This window comes from Pyrus communis, chromosome 3 (assembly GCF_963583255.1).
Source record: "Pyrus communis chromosome 3, drPyrComm1.1, whole genome shotgun sequence".
In the NCBI taxonomy this organism is placed as follows: Eukaryota; Viridiplantae; Streptophyta; class Magnoliopsida; order Rosales; family Rosaceae; genus Pyrus; species Pyrus communis.
The window spans coordinates 25089227-25100818 of NC_084805.1; the positions used below are offsets into that span (position 1 = coordinate 25089227).

The 11592-nt window shown below is 37.6% G+C and overlaps 1 protein-coding gene and 2 non-coding genes across 4 annotated transcripts; 1 reads left to right on the forward strand and 2 right to left on the reverse strand.

Annotated features, from left to right (window-relative positions):
- Window positions 1-300: 300 nt before the first annotated feature.
- On the reverse strand, window positions 301-403 carry LOC137730365 (U6 spliceosomal RNA). Its single transcript, XR_011068127.1, has one exon. It is a non-coding gene; the product is annotated as a U6 spliceosomal RNA (small nuclear RNA).
- A 3172-nt stretch (window positions 404-3575) lies between these two features.
- On the forward strand, window positions 3576-8417 carry LOC137729675 (protein ALTERED PHOSPHATE STARVATION RESPONSE 1-like). 2 transcript variants are annotated; one of them, XM_068468678.1, is made up of 7 exons: window positions 3576-3785; window positions 4129-4255; window positions 4368-5317; window positions 5648-5832; window positions 5979-6202; window positions 6730-7060; window positions 7691-8417. In XM_068468678.1, exons 3-7 carry the CDS (start codon window positions 4561-4563, stop codon window positions 8138-8140), a joined length of 1947 nt encoding a protein of 648 aa, XP_068324779.1. In that variant the 5' UTR covers window positions 3576-3785; window positions 4129-4255; window positions 4368-4560; the 3' UTR covers window positions 8141-8417. The 2 variants fall into 2 exon arrangements, with proteins under 2 accessions (XP_068324779.1, XP_068324780.1); XM_068468679.1 differs by lacking the exon at window positions 3576-3785 and having other exon boundaries at window positions 4067-4255.
- Window positions 8418-10269: 1852 nt separating this feature from the next.
- LOC137730364 (U6 spliceosomal RNA) lies at window positions 10270-10372 on the reverse strand. Its single transcript, XR_011068126.1, has one exon. It is a non-coding gene; the product is annotated as a U6 spliceosomal RNA (small nuclear RNA).
- Between the last annotated feature and the right edge of the window lie 1220 nt (window positions 10373-11592).

Consider the following 11592-nt stretch of genomic DNA (forward strand, 5'->3'; position numbering starts at 1 on the left):
ACCTAATTATTATGATTGGATATGAAGTGTGAAAGAAGTAACTTTCTTAGCACAAATACAAAATAATCGTGTCAATGATTCAACTTCATATAAAAAAAGAATTGCACGTGTTATTAAATTAAAGACACGTGATACTACAACGTCGTATGCTACTGTTAAAAGTCGCCGCCACGGACCACAGGAGGATACATCCTCCTTCTCAGGTGCTTGCACCCAAAACCTCATTCAGCTATGTATTTTACCCTTCGGATTCCGGCAAGCACCTTGATACAGCGGGAAGACGATGAAAAAAAGGGCAAAAACAATTTGGACCATTTCTCGATTTATGCGTGTCATCCTTGCGCAGGGGCCATGCTAATCTTCTCTGTATCGTTCCAATTTTATCGGATGTCCCCGAAGGGACAAACAGTACCATGGAGCAAACGTATATAAAGCGTTGAAGAATAGCATGACTGGTCGATGTGGGACAAGTGCTGCCTTGTATTCAAGGCTCAGTTTTCCTTCTTTACTAGTCAGGAGTGAGGCCCCAGCCCAATCTCCCTCAGACAGACCCGATAGGGCTTTTTCTTCGTGGGTTGGATTCAATTTATTAAATTTAAATTACATTCTTCCTTTTCTTAGAGAAGCCCAAAGAAGAAGAAAAACAAAGATATCAAACACGAACATAAATCTTTCGCCCCTTTTAATAGCCGAATGGTCAATGGGTAGATCAAACTTCCAACTTCTAATTTTTATTACAATTTTTCAAGTTTTCATGAGTGATGCTATTCATATCATATTTTTATACTATATTTTTATATCATATTTTTATATCATCTTAGGTGACATCTGATGTGGACAGTCACATCATTTTAATTAATCAGATTTTTAAATTTAGTTCATTATTTAATAAACTAATAATTAAGAAAAATTAGTAAATTAAATGATGATGATGGTATACAAGGAGTCTTTCTCCTTCATTTCCTTGGATTTTGCAAATTTTTCAAATAATGTGGCTGTCCACATCAGATGCCACCTAAGATGGTATAGAAATGTGGTATAAAAATCTGGTATAAAAAGAGTAAAATATAGAATTCGTCCATGAATTCACATCCGAGTAGAATTTGTTTCTCAATTACTTTTTCGTTAATTTACGTCTCTTGATTTACCAAAATAAGCACCATTCATTCTTTTGGTGAATGTTGTCAGCTTTTTTATTCAAAAAGGCTCGTGCCATACACGTGATGTATTTTTTTTGAGCAGTACATTGGGCGAGAAGAGAAGAGGGAAAATGCTCACAAAAATAGATGGAGGTTATTTTGAGCAAATGGGCATGGGTGCGAGATCTTAGCGGTACTATTGTGGTAATCATGGCAGGAAGGGTTGAAGGAGTGCGATCACCATTTCAGGTGACGCTGATGGCTCCCAGGCATGCATGCATGCGTTATATTTGAAGCAGATTCAAAGGATAGATCACGTGCTTGAGGAACCACCCAACACTATCACCAGCTTGTTAGAGAATAGCTCATGCGTTTAATCTTTACAATGTTGTACTCCTTTTTCTTAGACGAGTTGAAAATTCCAGTAAGATTCGTTATGTTCTATCCTTCATGTGATATGACGTTTAATGTCTATGAATATTGTACCTTTAACATCAACATAGTCTCCCTCAACATCCTTAGTATTGTGTGTTGAATTAACTAGAGGAAAACTGCACAGAAGCTTTACTTGTACCAGAAACATCCACAAATCCTTCCGAGCACAAGTCGTTGCTTAAGGTCAATTGGGACGGCAACTATGGCAACACACCCCCTGTGGTCCAATACAGGAGGAAAGTAAATAAAACAAAGTGTTGCGTTCCTTTTTGGGTTGTGAGTTTTGAAAATTAAAAAAGTAAATAAAAGTGGATTGGTGTGCCATCCGATGTACTCTTGAAAAACACCGTGCATGACACTTAACTTTTTTAACGAGAAGGATGACTGCATCCGTCAAAAAGATGAATGGTGCACGTTTTGATAAATTAAATGATATAAATTAACGAAATATTAGTTAAACGATAAATCTAAACTCGGATGAGAATTTAGGAAGAATTTTAAATGCAGTTTGTTTATACTTATTTCTACTCGTAGATGTGAAGTTTTAAATTCAATTCATATGAATACTATTTGATAGTTAAATATAGAATATTCAATAATCATAATATTATTGGATTGCTAGAGGCCTATTCGAACCCTCTCTTTAAAATTTAAAGTATATGCTTCAACACGAATTTCAGCAATCATTTGTTCTTATTCTATAAACTGAAACGAATCCAATGATTGATTCATTTTTTTAGACTGTGTTTAATGGATATCTTTAGGTCATTATTTAATTTTCATAAATTATAAAAAGCCCTTCCAATTTTAGATTTTTCAAAATAACTCCTTACTGAAACTTCTTAACGCATAGATTGATTTCAAATTCATGAACCATCCCCCGAATTTATTTTTTATTTTTGATTGTACAACTAATAAACACCACATTATAAAAAGAGAGATGAATTCGCAACTTAAGAAGTCTTTTCGAAAAGTGAACTTTGGTACTTTAGAAAAAGTAGTTTTCTGAATTCTTGTAGTTATCTAAACTTTAATTCAATTCATGATAATTGTTATTCAACGTAAGTTTTGAATATTTTTTCAGCAAACCCTATTAATGGTAGAAGCCTAGAAACACCACATATCATGCTTTCTTAGTACCTAAGAAATAAAAGTTATTACAACTTAATTACAATTAAAAACTCGAGAGAACGAAAAAGTAGAGAAAAAGCGAACAGCGGAAAGAAGATACAGCAAAAGAGCTTTTTAAACACAAACTGGAAAAACTGTAGTGGGAGCTTTATGAACAAAGCCACCCAACTTCTCCTCGGCCCTCTTTTGCATACCAGAATGCGCACCTTTAGGTTTCACGCAGGTCATACGAAATTACCAGCATAACACGGTCATGTAATGTTATTAATTTACTTTATATTTTGAGTAAAATAAGTTGACGTATCATGATAAATTACATGCTAATGTATGCTTTACATACTCAACCGTCTTTTTTTTTTGTGCGATGTCACTTAAGTTTAACACGTGTACAATACATATTGAATGACGCAAGAGCATATTGCCATCAGGCTTAACATGCGATAGATCACGTAAGCCTAACACGTAAAAATACAAATTGAGTAACGTGAACCGTTGGAACTAAGACATTAATTTTCTAACGTAGAATACACACTCTCAATAATTTGTAGTTTTTCCTCTCATTGCTAAAATGCGCCGAGGGGTAACACACTCTCTGGCCTCTCTGGGCAGCACTGTTGCAATTGGCGGAGTGGCCTTCCAAAAGGAAATTATGTCTGTCATTCATATGAAATTTTTTTTATTGTGACGGAATACAAGTTTTACGTTACATATTTTTATATAAATGGTGTAAAATTTTACTTTTTAAGTTATTAATATTTTAACACCAAAATCTCATAATTTGTATATCCACATTGAAAAATTTGTCGTCATTCGTGATCGTGAGTTGCTTCTTGGGTAAGTAATTTTATATGTTGTGCTATAATGCGCCATCTTCCTCTTCTTGTCCTTGGATGCTTCTCTTTCTCTCTTCGGTCTCGAGCTCATCTCTCTCTTTCTCCTTGCTTTCTCTCTCTTCTCTGTGTGCTTGGAGAATGGTCTCCACTTGAGAAGCATGGAAAAGGCTACACACATATGTTGAAGAAGATTCTACTTTCTGTCACAACGTTTTGAAAGCCCAATTCCCTGGTGCTACTAATAGCGGTGAGTGTCGTTTTACTGCTGTAGTTTTTTCTGGGCAAGGCAAATATCTGCTCTTCTTTCTCTCTCTAACAGTTTCCATGTCAGAAGCATTGTTAATCTTGTTTTTTTGCTTTCCATTTTTTTTAATTAATATTTTTATTTATTTTATGAAAGTTCAAATTTTTATGTAATAGCATTTTCAAACACATCTGTGGAACTGCTTGGCAGGAAAAACACTTCTCTGAAAAGCTGCTCTAAAACCCATTTATTTTTTAATTCCAGTTCTGTTTGCTCCCATATGGAGATTTTGGGAAGTGGGTAACTTTTTTTTACTGATATTTTTGTTTTCTTTGGGGACTTGAAGCTCCGGAAGTGTGGATGCATGCCGTGCAAAGATAGCAGATTAATGATTTGGAGGATGAGACCTTTGATTCACTGGTGAAAGATGCCAACTTTATCTGTGTATGCTTGAAAATTCACTGAGAAGAAAGGTACCCACTTTACTTTTTCTCTTTTTCTTGTTACTTCTACAACCTCTGAAGCCTTCTGGTTTATGAAGATTTTGAATTTGTTGGGTTTTTATCTATTTATTATTATTTTCAGCGACCAGATTAAAAGGAATGCATGTAGTGGAAATTGTGAAAACTGGATGTGGAAGTTCTACTGTAGTTTCTTGATATGATGAGTTCTGAGTTCTCAAAGTAGTTAAAAATTGGATGTGGAAGTTTTGGTTTTGTAATTTCAGAAACTAGGAAGGAGATTGTGTTGTTTTTGGTAGAATTTGTTAATCTGGAAAATGGGTTGTGTTGCATCTAAGATTGATAAGGAAGAGAGGGTGAAGGTTTGCAAGGAGAGAAAGAAGCTAATGAAACAGTTGGTAAGGTTTAGAGGTGAATTTGCTGAGGCACAATTGGCTTATTTAAGATCATTGAGGAACACTGGATCAACACTTAGACAATTTACCGAGTCGGAGACGTTGGAGCTTGATAATACTGCTCCATACGGCTTGGAGTCGCCAGCTTCACCACCTCCCCTTTTGCCTCCTCCTCCGCCGCCACCACCTTTGAGCCCTGATTCGAGAAAGTTGGATGATAGTCACAGAGAAGAAGTTGGTCAAGAGGAGTACATAGAACGTACTGAGGATGATAGCAGCACTCCACCACCTCCTCCAAACCTGAGCTCTTCCTCACCAGAGCATCATAAACATGATGAAACGGTGGAATTGCTTGAGGAAAAATGGGAAGAGACTAAGATGGAATTTGAGGAAGACGAACAGGAAGAGGAAACAGTTGCTAATGTTGTGAATTCACCGCCTAAGAATCTGCAGCTCGCAGAAGCCATCATGGAGGATGTATCAGTGAAGAAGCGGCATACTAAGGACACTGCAGATGTGCCCATGGTACTATGGAGAAGCAAGAAGACCTTGGAGGGTATAGCTAAGGAGTTAGATGATTATTTTCTGAAATCATCAGATGGTTTAAAGGAAATTGCTGTTCTTATGGACATCAAAGGAGGGGACACTTTTCTGCCACTCATTACTAGCGAAAGCAAAAGTAAATGTTGTCGATTTTTGGATTTGGTTTCTCTTATACGTTGTCTCTTTTTATTTCTTGATAATTTTTTCTTTTGACAGAAACACAAACTTTATAACAAAGTTGGAGAAAAGTAAATTTAGCATGGTAGAGAAGTTTTTAAAATTAATTTTTACACTTCTAACTCGAAAATACATATCACATTAAAGTTAAAATTTCACATGTATTAGTTCTTTACAACACTCTGTTATTATGCAGCTTAATGCAGTCTCTATGTCTGTGTACTTGTGTTTACTGGCTATTTCACTTGTTAAGCTCTTCCACATATTTTCTTTGCTGTGCGATTTACAGGGGAGAGCTCCAATTCCACAAAGGTCTTTAGTGCATTCCCATGGAGCTGGTCTTCTAGGTCACTTCAATTTCCTAAAGATGCGGCTGAGTCTAGTGGTCCAAATGAACCATGCAGGCCAGGAGCTCATTGCATCACACTGAAAAAATTATATGATCACGAAAAGAAACTTTACAAAGAAGTTAAGGTAAGAATAGTAATTGACTAGTGTATCCAGTGAAGATAATCGGAATGCGTATTTAAATATCACAAACTAGCCTCGTTCCCCTCCTCCTAATCCTCCTTTTCCAGCTAGCCTTGTTTCTAGAGAATTTACTCATTTTCATTGTGCAGGAGGTAGAGTATACCAAATTTGAGCACGATAGGAAATCCAAATTACTGCAAAAACAAGAGGATGGAAACAATGACTGGACCAAGACTGAGAAACTTCGGTTAAGCGTTGAGAGTTTGGAGTCTGAAATCTTACGTCTTCAGGATTCAATCAGCACTACTTGTTCTTCAATAGTGAAGCTCATAGATAATGAGCTGTATCCTCAGTTGGTCACGCTAAGTTCCGGGTATTGTTGAGATTATGAAAGCCATTGTTTTTTTTTCTTGGTCTAGAAAAATAATATGGATGCTATTCTATTAGCTTTAAATTATGTAGGACAGTAGAATGTATAAAGTACTCGTGATCACTCAGGGAAAATTGTTCGTCACAATGACACAAATTATCTTTTTTTCTTTCTGTTCTCATTCATCTCAGTCACCCATGATGATATCATATCCTCCTCATGGTTCTATAAATGTCATTAGTACTCTTTCCTTCACACTTTTCTCTTGCATACAGCGGGGTGTTTAGTGGTCTTTCTTGATACCAACCAAGTAGCGAATACATGGAACAAGAAGTTGTTTTATCCCTAAGCACCCTTTTACTGAAGAAAAGCTTGATTTAATCGTATTTGTTTTGTCTTCAGAATTAAAGTTGCCATACCCTGAAGATGGAATTCTCAACTGCCCTTCTGCACCTTTTAATGGAATGTGTTGAAACACTTCCCTGCTTATTTGTATCCTGAGATGTCTTCTTTGTATGGTCCTCTTGCAGGCTTTTGCACTTGTGGAGAACGATGTATGAATGTCACCGAGTTCAGCATGATGTTTCCCAGCAGTTGAATATTCTTACTGATATTCAAAAGCTAGACTTGGGTAGCAACCATCATCACCAAGCTGCAGTTCAACTAGAAACCGAGGTCTCTTGTTGGTACAACAGCTTCCGCAAAGTCGTAAATTCTCAAAAAGAGTATGTTAGAACACTTACCAGGTGGATCCAACTTACAAACAGTCTTGTCGATGATGATCGAAAGAGTCTGTACTCATCTTCTGTTCACTGCATATGTGAACAATGGAATCTTGCCTTTGAAAGATTACAATATAAGGTACTTCTGTTATAACCTTATGTTGGCTATCACTGATTTTCCAGAAAATCTAACGTTCCTAAAAAGAAAATTCTTGATGATCTTATCTACGAGCTACTTTATAAATGTTGTTGCTAAAAGTGGAGTGCACCATTAGATATGTTCCCATTACTCGTTTGGTTGGAGGAAGGTAAATTGCACATGGTAGTGGAAAGGACGACCTGGTCTATGTTTTTCAGTCTTTCTCACTTGTATTACAAAATACAAGGAGTTGGACGTTTGCTGTGCTGAGGCAAAACATGTGGTTGGCTTTTGACGGAAAAACAAATTTACGTGCATTTCTTGTTGCATATGATGAGAATGGAGAGGGTGTTCGATAGAGTATTAGATGCTGAGGTATTAGGCGATCAAGATCTACTAAGATATGGGAATTAGATGAATCAATTGTGAAGTTAAGGATATGGGAATTAGATACTGAGGTATCCTCGTAAGCATTTTGAAGTTAAGGATAACTGATTACTATTATGAACCATTCTATTTCGTAACTTAGTTTGTGCTTGGCGTTGTACTTATAACTCTGAAACTATAAATTACCTCCTGTGTTGTTTTATGTGGGGAGCTTTAACTTTTTATGCTTTTTCGTGCTTGCAGGAGGCAGCGGAGGCCATTAACAGCCTTCTATTAGCCATCCACTCGATTCTCATGCAGCAAGAAGAAGAGCACAATCTGCAGAAAAAATACGAGAAACTTGACAAAAGGCTGCAAAAGGAGTTAAATTCATTAGTTGAGATGGAGGAAAGGAGCACTGCCGAAGATGAGTACTCCAGTTTAGGCCCTAAGCATCCATTGTCACTTAAGCGTGCTAAAACTGAAGCCTTAAAGAAGCAAGTGGACAGCGAGAATGCTAAATATCTTAACTCGGTCCAGGTTAGTAAGGCCATGACATTGGAAAACCTGAAAACGAGCCTTCCTAAAGTATTCCAAGCGTTAATGACGTCTTCACGTCTCTATGTGGAAGCCATTGAATCTGTTTGTGGGCACATTAAACCAGCTGATGGTTTTGATTCCACTTCGGAAATTGCACTGCCCCCAACTTCATAGATTTATGCTTAGGGGGCTAGTGGGTTATCAACGTAGTTGAAGATTCATAAAAATCCTGAGCATTTTGTTAGATTGGCTGATCTTAATTGCTTTTTAAGATGCAGTTAGTGCTGTATTGCCCTGGTAACCACATCTGTCCCAAGAAACTAAAGAGGGGGGCGGGGGGACGCTTGTAAATCACATCGGAATGAAGTTACAGCTTTGATTACTTTGTCTTCGGAATCATTTGAATCGAAAATTAGCAAAAGAATGTCAAAATAATACTAAGCAGTACGCATACTTGCAAAAAGAAGTGAAATTTTTTTCTTTCTAAAATACAGGTTGTTATAACAACTTATGAATTGTAGCTATATGCAGAGATGACAAAACTCTTTTCTGCTTGTTGCAATTTGGACATCTAAAAATCCTTGGCCCATGCAAATATGAAACATTTTTTGCTCTGATGGGTGAAGTCTGTTAATGGGTGAAGCCTTCGAAATCATCTTCTAATGGGTGAAGTCTGTTGTGAGCCTGCCTGCCCATCACAGCCATACCTGAAACAAAAAGCCAAGATTTGATAACGAAAAATCGAAAGGAAGTTGATTTTTGCACACCCTTTTTCTTCTTATGCACATTGATCGTTTGTGTTTCTTGATTCGTTCAATTCAAAGGTTTGAAATGAACATAAATGTGCAAGGGGAAAAGTTGCTTTTGCGAAAACCATTTCCCAAACAAGAAAAGCACACTTTAGACACCAAAATTTTTAGACATCAAGAGGGGAGCATTCTACAACCACCACCACCACCAAGCCTTATCCCACTAAGTAGAGTAGGCTGTATGAACCCTAGAATGTCATTATGCTTGGTTTTGTGCCAAGTTTTCCATTGGCTCAAGTACTCCATATGTTTTTTTATAGTCTTTTTCAAGAAAAGATATGAAGAAAAAGCGAGCGCAATCGCGTTATATGATTCATACAACCGACTCCACCTAGTGGGATAAGGCTTGGTGGTTGTTATAGAATGCTCTCCTCTTGATGCAAATGTCTCCGCTATATCATTTTTGTTTGTAAAACCATTTTTCGGCATCAACATACATGGTTTTGTACTTATATGTATTACAATGTACATGTACTTGTGTGTATATTATTGAATGAGTTCAAGATTTTACGTTCTACTACTCTGAAGAAAGCTGACCACCATCCTTCCCTTGGTATATGGTGCTGATTCAGTGTGTCTTCTGTAACTTTGTCATGCTTCCCTTCCAAAACTCCCTGTAGTGTTATTACTGCATCATTTGCTTTCATGAGGATATTGTTTTTATCTTCAATGTCCATTCCTCGAAGGTCGTTTCGCGAAGAAGTGAGACTAATAAGGCTAACTGGGCAGCAGCGGCCCAGTGCGAAGAGGCTAACCATCCCCTCTGGCTCTGACCAGCCAGCTGCTCCGTTCGGTCTCTAACCACCTTATTCTGTTAACCTCCGAATACCAGGCCGCGCTAGTATTCAGCATTCGCAGGTCCTGTGCTCTTGACCATCTTGGAGAAGGCACTCTCTTCGTTTGATAGGAGTTTGTCCGGGGAGTCATGTTCCAGGACCTAAATGGAGAGGACGAAAGTTATGAGTTTGAGTACTCGGAAAATTGGTAAAACATTATTGTATGAGCCCGATACAATCTTCCTCTCACAAAATGCACATGGGAACCGTTTTTACATAGCGGAACCTACATGCATATCCTGAGAGGGAGGTTACGTCGAACATTCAAGTTCAAAATGACGAATTTGATACCTAATTATTATGATTGGACATGAAGTGTGAGAGAAGTACTTTCTTAGCACAAATACAAAGTAATCGTGTCAATGATTTAACTTCATATGAAAAACAATTGCACGTGTTGTTAAATTAAAAACACGGGATGCTACAACATCATATGATGCCGTTAAGAGTTGCCGCCGTGGACCACGAGAGGATACATCCTCCTTCTCAGCTGCTTGCAAACCGGTTCACTACTATCATATGCTGTACATAATCAAAAGACAATGAATTACTGGAGATAAAAGATACTTCCCGTAGCTTAAAACCCAAAAACTCATTCACCTTTCGGATTCCGGCAAGCACCTTGATACAGCGGGAAGACGATGAAAAAAAGGGCAAAAAAAATTTGGACCATTTCTCGATTTATGCGTGTCATCCTTGCGCAGGGGCCATGCTAATCTTCTCTGTATCGTTCCAATTTTATCGGATGTCCCCGAAGGGACAAACAGTGTCATGGAGCAAACGTATATAAAGCTTTGAAGATTTGCATGACTGACCGATGTGGGACAAGTGTTGCCTTGTTTTCAAGGCTCAGTTTTCCTTCTTTACTAGTCAGGAGTGAGGCCCCAGCCCAATCTCCTTCTGACAGACCCAATTGGCCTTTTTCTTCGTGGGTTGGATTCAATTTATTAGATTTAAATTACATTCTTCCTTTTCTTAGAGAAGCCCAAAGAAGAAGTAACACAAAGATATCAAACATGAACATAAACCTTTCGCCCCTTTTGATATCCAAACGGTCAATGGGGTGGATCAAACTTCAACTTCTAATTTTTATTGCAATTTTCAAGTTTTCATTGCTTACTAGAAAAGAGTAAAATATAGAATTCATCCATGAATTCACACCCGAATTTAGAATTTGTTTCTCAACTACTTTTTCGTTAATTTACGTCTCTTAATTTGACAAAATAAGCATCATTCATGTTTTTGGTGAATGTTATCAGCTTTTTTTGTTTAAAAAGGCTCATGCCACAGACATGAGGTATTTTTCTTCAACGGTACATTGGGCGAGAAGAGAAGAGGGAAAATGCTCACAAAAATAGATGGAGGTTATTTTGAGCAAATGGGCATGGGTGCGAGATGTTGGCGGTACTATTGTGGCAATGATGGCGGGAAGAGCTGAAGGAGTGCGATCACCATTTCAGGTGGAGCTGATGTCTCCCAGGCATGCATGTATGCATGCATGCATTATATTTAAAGGAGATTCAAGAGATAGATCACGTACTTGAGGAACCCACCCAACACTATCACCAACTTTTTAGAGAATAGCTCGCGCGTTTAATCTTTACAGTGTTGTACTCATTTTTCTTAGACGAATTGAAAGTTTTAACAAGATTTATTGTGTTCTATCCTTCATATGATATGACATTTAGTGTTTATGAATATCGTACCTTTAACATCATCATAGTCTCCCTCAACATCCTTAGTATTGTGTGTTGAAATAACTAGAGGAAAACTGCACAGAAGCTTTACTTGTACCAGCAACATCCACAAATCCTTCCAAGCACAAGTCATTGCTTAGGTCAATTGGGACGGCAACCATGGCAACACACCCCCTGTGGTCCAATACCGGAGGAAAGTAAATAAAACCAGTGTCACGTTCCTTTTTGGGTTGTGTGTTATGAAAACTACAAAAGGAAATAAAAGTGGATTCACGTGTTACTTG

Bases quoted from the DNA above. Each gene is read 5' to 3' on its own strand.
- LOC137729675 (XM_068468678.1), top strand. From the start codon at position 4,561: ATGGGTTGTGTTGCATCTAAGATTGATAAGGAAGAGAGGGTGAAGGTT. The intron at 5,833-5,978 runs GTAAGAATAGTA...TTCATTGTGCAG, and splicing joins AACTTTACAAAGAAGTTAAG to GAGGTAGAGTATACCAAATT. The intron at 6,203-6,729 runs GTATTGTTGAGA...GTCCTCTTGCAG, and splicing joins TTGGTCACGCTAAGTTCCGG to GCTTTTGCACTTGTGGAGAA.